Source organism: Sceloporus occidentalis, unplaced genomic scaffold (assembly GCF_023333645.1).
Source record: "Sceloporus occidentalis isolate IW3139 unplaced genomic scaffold, rSceOcc1.0.p SCAF_61, whole genome shotgun sequence".
Taxonomy (NCBI): domain Eukaryota; kingdom Metazoa; phylum Chordata; class Lepidosauria; order Squamata; family Phrynosomatidae; genus Sceloporus; species Sceloporus occidentalis.
Genome location: NW_028317041.1, coordinates 2835649 through 2849579, shown reverse-complemented (window position 1 = coordinate 2849579; position 13931 = coordinate 2835649). Strand labels below are relative to the sequence as shown.

General features: G+C 37.2%; 1 protein-coding gene across 1 annotated transcript in view; it reads right to left on the bottom strand.

The window, feature by feature from the left end:
• The window catches only part of LOC149287409 (zinc finger protein 827-like), a 61797-nt gene that overhangs the window by 32764 nt on the left and 15102 nt on the right, over positions 1-13931 (bottom strand). Inside the window, exons 3-4 of the mRNA XM_089492907.1 lie at positions 8330-8502; positions 2258-2714 (exon numbers count right to left, since the gene is read on the bottom strand). Coding sequence (XP_089349033.1) covers positions 2258-2714; positions 8330-8502 — 630 coding nt within the window. The remainder of the gene's footprint in view (positions 1-2257; positions 2715-8329; positions 8503-13931) is intronic.

Here is a 13931-nt window from a genome sequence, read left to right as displayed (position 1 = left end):
AACACCATATGCTGAAACACAAAGCGCAACCCCTTACCTAGCGCAAAGCCCTCCCTATAGCGCACCCTATGTGCAAGCTGCCACATTACTATTGTTGGGGCATGCTACATGCATTATGTGACCTTGTTCACATCTCTGCTGGGACATGAAACTGTCGCTTTAAGTATGATAAATAAAGGGTCAACCCTGGTGAGTTTAATGTTGCGGGAGCAGGTAAGTTGGCCCAGAATAATGTTTAGTTAAAATGGAACGCCAATCATATTTTTTTTTATTTTTTATTATTACTAGTGTTAACTTAGAAATGTTTTCAATTGTGCTTACATTTCCTGCCTCATTGTCCGACAAGATAATGTATTCCAGAAGGTAACCTTCTCCTAACTGGCTGCTCACTGAATTGCTGTTTAAATCTTTGTAAAACCGCTACACAAAACACAAAAAAATTGGGTATGACTTAAGGAGCATCCAAAAGGTAATCATGTTTTTCAACAGATACGTTTGAATTCTTTTGTCACAAATAGTTTAAACAAATTTTATAGCGGAAGCTTTTTTTTATTATTATTATTAGTCAACAACAAAGTATTTTTTCAATGACGGACCCCATTCAAAAATAATTTTAAATTTAGCCTGTCCCATCAGCATTTAACAAGTAGCATACTAGCCTTTCAATTTTTGCTTTACATAGTTAAGCAATCTTCCAATGAACAGGGCTTTGTTATTCCAACAGATCAGAATGCAGAGAACCAGAGCACTGTATTCAGCATGACATCATACTAATGAAGGGCACAAAAGAATTCTATGCGCCTTTTCTCTACATTTGACCTACACAGTTCAGCCAAACAACCCGCAGATATTCTGTTCATCTGCCTATCTTTAAGTTACCTAGTAGCTAAAAAGACAGAAGCATAAAATGTCACCCTCTGAATGCTAACCCTAAAGTGGACCCAAGATACATTTAGCAGTATAAAATCAATGTATCATAACCACTCATAGCTTTCTCTTCTTGGTTTTCAACCAAATTAATTTGTTTAAAGATCTTGACAAAAAAGATGATTATTTTTATATATATATATATATATATATATATATATATTATATACACACACACGTACATAACGCTTATTATAATTTGCCAATGCTATTATGTGGATCTCTTACCATACCTTCTTGTTTATCAATTAGTGTAATTGTTTTGAAGATATGTTCCTGAGAAATTGATCCCTCAGATCTGTTCTTCACTGCGGCAGAACAAACAATGGCAGGGCCTTCCCTAGTGGGTTGTAGGGCACAGGGTGACTTAACTTTTGCCGCCAGGCCACCCCATTGGCAACAACATCATGTAACAGCTGCACCTTTTCTGTCATATATTCATTTACATATGCATGTTACATATTTAATAAATATGGTTTTAATAGTTTGCCTTATATACCTTAATCAAGCTGCATTTCAAGTTTCTTATATACCTGTGGCTTCCTGCTTCACATCAAAGCAGTGCCACCAGTATCATTGGCAGCTTGCAGGAGTACCCCAGGTGTCCATGTCTCTACATTGTCCTGTGCAACTGGAATGGGCACCAACCTGGTGCCCTTATTTGCTCTAACACCTTACACTCACACCATACACTTATATACAAACACTCTCTCTCCTTCCCTCACTCTCACCCCCTGGCTTCACTAACTCTAGGTTCACATTCTAGTAACATACACTGACACACACTCATGCCAACACCATTTAGTAACATATGCACACAAACACAACAGACATACTCTTATGCCATACATAGGCACACTCATGCTAATGACATACACGATCACCATAAACATACAGATACTCTAACACTATACATATATACACACTCCATCTCCATTTATTCTCCCAGTCCTCATTCTGCCCCAGCTTTCCCCCCAGTTCAGTCCTCATTCTACCTCAACTCTCCCTATTTCAAACTCCTTATTCAGGGTACCTGTTCCCAAGGGTCCTGGGAGCAGGACAGGTGGGAATGTGGGGCCCTAGCAATCTCCTGTTTGCAAAGGAAGGTCCTCCTAACTGGAAAAGAGAGAACACCAATCCCAAAAAGTTGGTCCCATATAATTTCGGGTTCATAACATATGCATGGCCTATTACAATTACATTTATATTAGCGTATAGAATTGTAAAATATTTTGAGAGAAACGACTAATCTGTATTGATTAATACAGCTGTAAATTGTAAAATACACGGAAGTACGCAAATGAAAAAAGTATAATGAAGTGAACTATACCTGATAACTTCATAAGAAAATCGGATGCCATCTTCACAGAGATATCTTGGCTGAAAAGGGATGAAGGGCAAGTAACAAAATCCAAAGAGTCTTTTAGCTTCATGCTGCTGTTTCTGTTAGGCCTATCAGCAAACGGGATCACAGAGGGACAGTCCTCATCCTTAGGTTCCTCTTTGATAGGTAGTGAACAAACAGGTACAGAGTTAATCTGGTTCAAGTTCTCTGGAATTAGCGTTCCATGTGCAGGTGAAATGTTCTTCTCATCCCGGCTTACCAAAGAATTATTAAAACTGGGTTCTTTAACATCCATATCGCTAGGTTCCTGCTTCACCTTGGCCTCTGATCGCAAGAAATGCTGATGGCAGCGCATATGCAGTTTCAGGCTAAAATGACGGGAAGAGGTGAAAGGGCAAAGTTGACACTGAAAGGTCTCTCCTCTGTCCTGGTGCTGGTGGACCTAAGGAGAGGTTTGAGAAGTATGACAGGGGATATGGTTAAGAAGAACTCTATTTAGGACCATTAAAGACAATGCAAATGACAGGATGGGTCAATAGTATGAAGCACATGATGATGTTATACCCCTAAACCCATCTGATTAATTAAACATATAAATTGCAGGTTGTGATAACAGAGTAAGGCATAGCTACTGCTTGCATTCCGCACATATAGGAAGCTCGGTCAAAACACAATCCTTACTCAAGGTAGTCACAGGTGGCATGTAAAAGTTATCCATGGATAGAATTAAACAGTTACTTAGAGAAAATGTCAAAATATGTTCCTTAAGGCATTCATTTGGACATGCAGAACTTGCTACTCTCAATACTTACAACCTTGATGAGGCTAAAAAGGTTAGGGGGGTGTACTGTATTTAATGGACAGACATTTTGTTAATTTCTGGCATTACAATTACAAAGGCAATGTATATCACACTGGTAACACCACATATTTCTTCTCAATTAAGCAGAATAAGTAAAGTTAGAAGGAAGAATTTGGAACCTTGTTTACCGTTACGGATTGGGATTATGCTATTGGAGGTGTAGCTAGAGTCTCCAGGTTTTTAAAAAATATATTTATATGGAATCGCACAGCACCTTCACAGAATTAATCCAAAACAGGACTAGCCATTGCCTCGAGGTGCCATCTACACAGGAGAACTATGGTACATTTGAAAAGAAATTTCAATGGTACCATATAATGTGTTATTGTCCCCGTTACCAGCCACCCTAGAAGTCATATTTCCAACTATTCTTAGATTCTGGGCACTAGTTGTAATGAAGTTTATTTCATCAGCACACAACAAACAAGACATGGTTGGTATATATTAAATGTTTTATTTTACCATGACTTATTAAAAAATAGTCATGCTAGTTGTTTCCCCTGCTCTTGGGAGGCTTCTGCCAGGCAACATACTCCCTAATGGTGGATCACTTTTTCTCTTGAGAACTTCATTATTGTGTTTCCTTTCTTTCTTTTATTCCTTTTGTTTACATGTAAGCACTTGTTTTATTATTTTGTGTCATATTTTCTTCTATTACATTTTAAGGTAAATCTACCATAGCATATTAGATTCCTCTTACTCTTTGGGTTATGTTAAATTTTTGTAACTTAATAATACAAAATTTTTTTTAAGGCAGCGTAACAGTAATACGCATAGCATTTGGCAAAAAGTTATAATAAAAATAATGTTAAAAAGTAGGCCAAGACTAACACTCGAGGTGCTGCATCTGTAAATGGACACGTTGGTCATCACATGCAATTTAATGCATGACAGCTGAGTGTTCAATTAAAATTTTATTGTTATACCCTTTGCAAACTTTTTTTTTTGCTGAATACATCTCCTGTTGTCCAGTGAGAGTCTCTAGGGGTCTAAGATGAGCCCCATGCACAGAAATCATTCCCATTTAAATGGAATTTCTTTCCTGCAACTGATCAGTGGCATGTAAATATGATCACGGAGTGGGTGTTGTGCTGCAGCTTCTCCTAAAGGTAAATAATGTTTTTCCCTACAAGTAAAAAAAAACAACCCATGTTAAAGTACTTACCAAAGTAATAGTCATTCTTTATTGGCAAGGCTGAGTGGGTCTCTGAAGCTTAATAAGATGGGTTTTTGCTACCAGTATGACATATAGAAAGGTTACTATGTTATCAAGTTAATTTTCTCTCTGTGTGGTTACATGATACGGTCAATATAAAATTGCTAAACTAACAATGTAGTAATTAAGTAGCTGTGACACTGGCGCAGCCAGTTAAAGCTGCATTAAGAGGCAATAACACTAATTGCATGAATATGAGCTGTTGTACATGAATGTTTTCATCAATAATGGAATTGCTGCTTGTATTGATTTGGGTGATGGTTGGTGGACATTTGCGTGTGAATTACTAATTCTTTTCTAGACCAATTAGAATGAGTGTAAGAATGAGAGTAATAAAAAAACTAAATGATGCAAAGATCTCCTCTATTTACAGAACAATGCTATGATTGCATAAGAATTAAATTAAGCATACTTTATATAGCATTTGTCAAAAGTAAAGAGTAGTTTTCTTTTTCCTATTTATTGGAACGTGATAAAATTCAGCTTTTGGGATGTCTCCATAAAAACTGACCACCATACCCATTGTAATATTCCCTTTTTGTTTTCACTTGGGTGTTTACATACATTAAAACATCAAATCTACCCATTTTATTGTTTAATAAGAATGTGAGTAATTTCCAGTATCTTTTTTGGGGAAATCACCAGGATGGAGATTGCCTAATGAAGGCTAAGCCAAGGCCAAGGCTCATATAAAGTCTGAGGTTTCGCAACAGCTAGAAAAAAGGGTAAATTAGATGGGCCGAATGGTTTTTATCGAAGGACAAATTCTTTTTTGTAGGATATGGTTAAGAAGTCTGGCCTTCGGATGTTTGCTACTGCAAGGGCACAAACAGAAGCAATAAGGTATAAATAGTAACAGCCGGACACAGTAGAGATTTTGGAGGGGTAGTGTAATGTTTAGTTTTAAACCTACTAGATGTATGGAATGCATATAAGGGAATGGGCTATCCTGTCACTAATAGGGGAAATAAGTTTTCTATACAGACAACGTGTAGGACCCACAGAATCTGTCCTTTTATGCTACTCACTTAAATGCAATAAATTGGAGCCATTTAACAAGCCCCTTGTTAAATGGCTTGCAAAAACGTACTTAACCCCTTACGGGCGCAGGTTTTTTTTACACAGTTCATACTTGGATGCAAAGGGGTTCAGCATTTTTGCTATGTCTTTATTCAGCGGTAATGCCCCCCACTCTCGTTTACCCACACAAACTCTCATTTACCCACCTAGGGCATTCTACTGAAACCATACTCATGTATATACGCTATCATTTAATATGGGAAAAAGTAGGCAAAAACATAAAAAAAAACCCCAGACAGTATGGTGGACCTATATTTCAACTTAACCCAAGAAAACTATACATTTTTATATATGCAACTCACCAACACAACTCACTTACTAGCTAAAGTAACCCTAACACTAAAATTCCCTACTGAGTAACCCTAACCAACTAATGTAATGATAAACTACTTTCCATACAAACCCTCAATATTAATCTGATTACCTAGTGAATTAATAAAAAGCTTAATAGTGCTGATCATTGTAATCATTAAAAATAATAATATATATAACAATATTATTGTATCTAACAATCATATTAACCCCTTCGTGACAAAGGCTGATTTTACTTTTTGTACCCTTCGTGACAATGGCTGTTTTAACATTTCTGCGCTGCTCGTGTTTAGCTGTAATTTTCTTCTTTCCCGTTTACTGAACGCACACACATTATATATTGTTTTTTTCAGGACAAGAAGGGCTTTCTTTAGATGACATTGTTTTGATTGTATCATATTATTTACTATTAAAAAAAAAGTATAAAATATGGTGAAAAATTTAGAAAAAAATGACTGTTTCTAACTTTTAGTTGAAAAATCTTTTACTCATCTATAAAAGGTAATGAAAAAACCTGCTAAATAGATTCTACTATTTGTCCTGAGTTTAGAAATACCCAATGTTTTTATGTTTTTTTGCTTTTTTCTACACATTATGGGGCAATATGTACAGGTAGCGTTTTGCTATTTCAAAGCCATTTTTTCCAAATCTGGTAATTCTTCCCCCCATGTGCCATTTCGGGTATCTTTGAAGCCGGCCAATGCAATTTACCCCATCAAGTCATATATTTTTGAAAACTAGACAGCCCAGGGTATTCCAAATGCTAGTATTTTAACCCTTTCCAAGCACTAATTCTACCATCAGCCTTTGTCAAACTTTATGGTAGTAATTTTTTTTGCATTTGTTTTTTCACACACATTTTACTTCAGGTATGAATAAACAGGTTCTGGTATATGTCACTATCATAAAACACCCCAATATGTGTTTAGCAACATCTCCTGAGTACAGCGATACCTCACATGAATGATTTTGCCTGGCTGTTTGGGGGCAAAAGGGCCACATTTGGGGCATACGCATTTTCAATGTTAAACTTTGGGGATCCACTGCCCATGCCCTATTTGGTACATCTTTGAGCCGGGCCATTTCAGTATGCCCAATAAAGCCATATATTTTTGAAAACTAGACACCCCAGGGTATTTCAAATGCTAGTATTTTAACTCTTTCCATGCACCATATCTACCACCAGTCTTTGTCAAACTTTGTGGTAGTCATTTATTTGCATTTGTTTTGTCACACACATTTTACTTCAGGTATGAATTAAAAGGTTCTCGTATATGTCACTATCACAAAACACCCCAATATGTGTTCGGCAACATCTCCCGAGTACAGCGATACCTCACATGAATGATTTTGCCTGGCTGTTTGGGGGCAAAAGGGCCACATTTGGGACATGCGCATTTTTCAATGTTGAACTTTGGCATTTGGGGATCCACTGCCCATGCCCTATTTGATACATCTTTGAGCCGGGCCATTTCAGTATGCCCAACAAAACCATATATTTTTGAAAACTAGACACACCAGGGTATTTTAAATGCTGGTATTTTAACTCTTTGCATGCACACATTTTACCACCAGAATTTTTTCAAAGTTTGCAGTAGTATTCTTTTGTGGGTTTTTTTCCCCCCACACACCTATGTTATGTATGAATTTACAGCTCCTGGTATATGCCGCTGTCACACAACACCCCAATATGCGTTCAGCAACATCTCCTGAGTACAGTGATACCCCATATGCATGGGTTTGTCATTTTTGGGGGGAACTAAAAGGCCACATTTGGTACGCGTGTGTTCGTGGGACATTGTTGAACCCGGCCAATTCAATTTACCCCATCAAATCATAAATTTTATGTTTTAAGCTAATGTGCTAATTTTAGGACTTGCTCACAAAAATATATTTTTTATATATTTTATTTTTTTTGCCTTTTTAAAAAAAAAATTGTAAAACTTTTTCAACTTGAAGGTTCCCCTGAAATTATTTTTACATTTTACAGTTTTTTTTTTATTTTTTTTCTAATTATTATTAATTTTATTTTATTTTTTTATTTATTTTTACTAATCACACTGTGATTAGAAATCTGGGCTCCATTGACTTGCATGGTTGAATGCAGTACCTGTATTCAACCTGCAAGTGGAGCCAGAGTTCTCTAGAGGGTCTGGAGACCGTCTAGCGAACTTTTTCACCTTTATTGGTTTTTTTCCCGGGCCGCCGCCATCTTGCGGATGGCGAAGATCACCGGCAGCTGCGGAGTGGTCACAGTCCATCCAAAGGTAAGTGTTTGGTGTCGAGGTTTGGTTTCGAGGTCGAGGCATTATAGCAACGCCGTTTGGGTGCAGAAAGCGAACGTAGATCGCTTTCTGCACCCGTTTAAAGACGTGCCGGTTCTGGCACGTCATTTGTCATAATCGACTTGTTTTTCCGTGCCGTGCCAGAACCGGCAATTGTCATTAAGGGGTTAAAGAACTGGTTAACACGTTAAAATATACAGAACACAAAGTGGCAGAAGGTAGCTTTTTTTTAAAGAGATAGCTTAACTGGGCTATTTACAATAGCTCTCTCGAAGTAACCGTATATAGTAAAGCAACCTTACCTTCATGTGCGATTTAAGATTGTCCTTGCGGGCACAGCGAAATGGACATAGCGGACATTGATGGCTTTTTAAACCTGTGTGAATCACCATGTGTCTTTTCCAGTAGCTCTTCCTTTTTATTACCAGTCCACAAATGGGACACTGAAAAGGTTTCCCTCCTTCTTCTTCTGGAGCTGATGGATAAGAAATTAAAAAATATATATATATTTTCTTTGAACTTATTTAACACATAATCAGAACAAAGGTATATTTAAGAGAACACAAACAGAAAAGGTTAATAATTAAATGGTATTGTGAATATCATTATAAATTTCACTAATTAAGATGTCAGCTTTAAGATTAAGAATTTCTACTCAGTTGAGATATATTGACGTGTTATAAGTAAAAGAGCCAGAAAACCCATATTTTATGTCCGTGATGTGAAATGGACGCCATAATGAACGTTTTAATCATCACTTTTCATTTAATGCGGCCCAAAATTGCATTGAGAGTTTTAGATCAATTTCCATATCATAAACCTGCCACTTTTAAAAAGTTGTTTTCGTTGCTGTTCAGATCTCATTATCACCTAACACTCTTCGGCTTGCCTATTTAATTATGCATTATGAAGGGCTCTCCAGCTTTGTGACCCTCGCAAAACAGCGAGCAGATTTAGGTCATCTTTACAATTAAACAATGCATCACGCAGGGCCTGCTCAGCTCAGAGAAGGTTTCCTACTCAAGGTTACCCCAACAGTTAAGGAAAAATGGTATGTGCGTTATATAGCCACAAATTATTATTATTTATATAAACTATTTACAATCCACATATACAAAGGGTATGAAGAAACTAGAATTGACAGACTAAGACAAATACATTAGGTGGAGAGGACTTTGCTTGCGAGCTTACAATCTAATGTAAAAAATGCACTGAATAAATAACTTCAGTTTATGATTTGGTTATATTGTTATTGTCTCTGCATACACAGCTAATTTTAATATTTAAACATAAATTCTGCAAGAGGTTTATGAAGGCTATACTCGCATGCACAGGAATACATCTCTCATTTCAGAACGAGACCTAATTGCATATTCCATCTTACAGGTCAGTGCGTCCCCATCTAACCTCACATGTCAGCAAAGATTAAAACGTTCGCAGAACTCTCAGCTTAGCTACTATTCAGAGGAGACCAGAATAAATCATGGATAAAAGGCAGAACGGCATCCAATCCATTGTATACCAATTCTGTAAAAATAAGTTTACTCCCTTTTTAAACAGTAAAGGTGAATAAACTCACTTTTACGGTATGAAAGGTAATAAATCACACAAAGATAACGTATAATCGTTGAAACATTGGTATAGCGTCATGGTCAGTTTCATACTACATGGCTAAATATGACTTCTACAACTTTACTGCTCCCGCGTACCTCTGTGTATTTTTATCTCTGTGGGACGTATTCCTTCCTGGTTGCTAAAAATAAACAAATTAGAAGAAGCTAAATCCTCTCCGTGTCTCCTAACCTTACCAGATCGGGGTTTAATTTTTTTAAATACTTGAAGAACATTTCTTCATGAAGACAGGTAAAAAGATATGGTCTCCCACACATCTGAATAAACCTAACAAACGCGTGACAGATGATAAAATATACTTAGGGTTCAAGGGACACAACAGCCATCATATAATAGATATAAGATAAGGCCAAGGATTAAGGAAAGTTCAGAGGTTGGGCAGACTGGATAGGCCGAATGCTTCTTATCTGCCGTCACTTTCTATGTTTCTACATGAACTTTAATGAATATTATCGCTGAGTGGTCCCTTTAACTTATATTGTGGTCTCCCTTGCAAGTACGTGGATGAATTCTACGGAATCCAACATACCCATTTGTCCCTTTCTCATGGCCGAAGCTCCCTGACTAACTAGAAGAATCCTCTCCTCATGCATTTTCCCCCTTCCTCATGGATTTGGAAACATTGTTGGTAGGGGGCTATTCAGACTATATTGCGTGGCATGTAACTCCCTCTCATTGTCTGCTTCAAACTGCCAATCAGTGGAAAGAGATATCAGAGGAGGGCAGCTGCAGCAACAGAGTTGCAAATTCGGGTAAGTTTATTTATTTTAGAGTACTTTAATATGCATACTTCTCATTTACATATACATTTCTTTTTCATTAAATCTTTCATATAAGTAAAACCGCTCACATTGTATACCGCAACATGCTTCTCGAAACACTGAGATATTTTATCGTACAATGTGTCCAACATTCAAATTTAGCAGGACACCCTTGTTACTGACACATCTAATCTCCATAAGCACTTCACGCAGTGAAATAGCCAACCACAAAAAATAAAATACCCATGGATCCTGGAGAACATGGTAAAAATATATAATGTCCAATGTCATAAATAAAATGTAAAATTGTTCTATTTTTAAAAATATGGTTTTTAAACACATTTGTTTTTTATGAACGGTGTCAGTTAAACTGTATTGAATATACCTATTTGCTGTATAACTAATCAACGAGAACATAACAGTGCCAAGGATGATCTTCATATCCCAAATACCGTAGTCACCTGGCAGACGGAGATACAAGAGGGCACAGAGGAAGAATAAGGCAGAAATTGTACTGCTCCTCACCCAGGAATGTATACAATGGGGAATAAAAAGTGGCAAAATTATATTGTAAATCAGTGCGTTAAGCCTTTGCTAAGGAGCATTAAACTTGTTTGACCCTTGAAGGGAGGACTAGACCCTTATCCAGCATTGTCTTGACGGGATCATTCTACTATTCCCATCCATGGCTCACAAACCCCATGTAGATGCCACAAATTGTCATTACCGTTAAAAGCAGTGAATTGGAGAAAGCACTTCAATCTGCTTTCCCTCGATCCTTTCAGAACACCATAAGAGATTTAATTATACTATAAACAGTGCTGTTTCTCTTAAAACTATCCCAATCCGTATATCATCTCATGACTCAAAAGTATACTGTAAAGCTTTGCAAAGACAGAACTAACAAGAGGAACATGAATCCAAAAGCAGAAGTGTCTGACTTGGCATGCAGACCTGGCTTCCGTTTCCCTTTATGTGACTTGTTACCAAGAAAGCACATTTATCTGCATGCAATAGGTTTGGATTCTCCAATGGAGTTGTCTGATAAGGGTTGTTAATAAAATGTTCACTGCTGTAACCTATTAAAAGCCGTGATGTCATTCAATGGTAAATGAGCTGGGGCAATGACTAAGGGACCAGAGAAATGTCTTTTAGACTACATCCAGCCTGCACACAATCAGTCGGATAGCTCTTTTCAGCAGAGACATAGAAGTCAGATGAGCACAAGCCACTCGACTTGTTAACGAAAGAAAAGCAACAACAAAAGTAACAGTAGAATAGTGAAAGTAAACCCTTAATGCAGAGTGTAATATTCCCTCTCTGAATATCTAGTTATCTCCATATCTAGATATAATCCATATCTAGTTATTGCCATAAAAGCAATATCAGTCGACGTCTGACACCAATCAGGGCTGCATCAGGCTGCCCTATGAACTTGTATGTTGGAGAGCGACCGGTACCGAAGACTGTGTGAGCGCTCAGATTGTATGGAGCAAAGGAGCGCACGTTTCCGTCATATGAAGATCCTCCGTTAATGCCAATGGAAGCAGCTGCACTACATTGGGTGTTTCCCACAGTGCCATTTAATGAGTTCAGTTACTGTACACAAAGCTGTAAACTTTCACCTCTATAGCTCACTTGTACTGGCTCCAAAGTGGCTATAAAGGTCATAAGACAGCACTTACTAACCACCAGTTGTTAGCCATCAATATTGCCCACAGGGAATCTAGCGTGTTCCTTATCTGTAACTTGTAACTCAAATCTCTGGAACCCAAGGAACGGAATTCTAGAATCACAATAAAGGCTAGGACAAGGAGTAAACAGTTTAAGTATATGGGACCTATGAATCAGCTTACAGATGATTTTATAGTTTATCTGTAGTTTTCCTTCTCCAACATTCTAACGCCACATAGTTTACCACCAAAATATAGCAAGGAATTTCAAAAACAAAGAACAGATTATTGAGAAAATATCAGAAATAACCTTAAGCGGAAAACTCCAATAAAGCCAGTGTTCTAAAGGAAACATATTGGGGTTTGAATATAGGGGGAATAGATTTCAAGGTCCTAATTGTATGACACAGTCTGGAGATCTCAGGTGTATGTGAAGAAACTATTTTTGTCCCTTTAATAACATTTAAATCTTTCATGTGTTTTGACATGGAATAGTACTTTCTTTTTTAAAGCAGAAACCCTATTATTTTCATAAACATAGGCTCAATAGGATTTCGACATTCTAAGAGGTATACAAAGATGCTCCTAGGCCACCAGCTTGTCATCAATGTTATAGTCATAATATATAAAAAATATGTTGTTGCTGATGACCTCTACATTCATTTATATACAGGACTCGGGAAATACAATGATGGATTTATTATTTTTTAAGAGCTTCCCATCTAAGGATATAACAACAGGACAGGCTTTTATACATATGTCAATTATGGTTCAAGTCAATCACACTGAAATTATTTGGGAAAGTTAGAATAACATTGTAGTGAGCACTTACAAAAAGCCATTCCACGCTTACCAAAAGAGCATCAAAGTCATATCTTATTTCAACTGCTCAACTCGCCTATATAGCATTGCTAACATTAAAAAGAGCTCAGAGTAGACCGCATCATGTAGTCACATCAATACAATAGTTTTGAAAATGTGGTTTCCTTAGTTCTTAACTCCTTAAGGACCAGGCTTTTTTTTTTTTCCTCTTTGTGTACCCTTCATAACCGAGGCTGTTTTAACATTTTTGCAGTGCTCATGTTTAGCTATAATTTACATCCCCCTCTTTTAGTCTACCCATACAAGTTACATATTGGGGTTTTTTCTTTTGTTATCTTTTCTGTAAAGTTCCTTTTGTGCATGACCTTGGCTTGCCTGACCTCATGTGCTAGTCCCCCCCCCCCCAGACTCCGCTGCCACCTGCAGCTCATTAACCACAACATATGCAAGAAGTCATTTTAATGTTTATAAGTGTCAACCTATAGGGATGAGAGTTGTACAGATTGAAATATGAAAACCTAAAGTTTGAATTTTATGTCTATTTATACAATCAGAATTGGAATGCTTAAAAACATGAAACATCTCTTTTATTGCTGTTGGCTGTCATGTGAGTAACACAAAGGGTTTAGGGTCCCCCCCCTTTTTATGATGATGTTTCTGAAAATACCTACACCTCATGCTCACATTAGTATATATAATAGTGATAGATTGATATGAGAGCCCAGTTCACAGACCAAAACTGTTTATGTACATGCATCATGATAGAGTGTGCGCTTTAGATTACACTTTTGTTCCCTTGCAAATGCACCCAATTTCTACACCCCCCCAGTGGCTTTTAGGTTTGCAGGAGATGGGTTTGGCTGAATACATTTTCTGCACTACAGCTCTGGAGCTACAGCTTCTCTTAAAATGAAAGTACATGTTGAAGGCACAAACTAGTGGACCAGCCTGAACAAAAAATGAATATTAAAGTATTTAACAGTGTAATGTCTCAGACACCACTACTACAGAAGAAT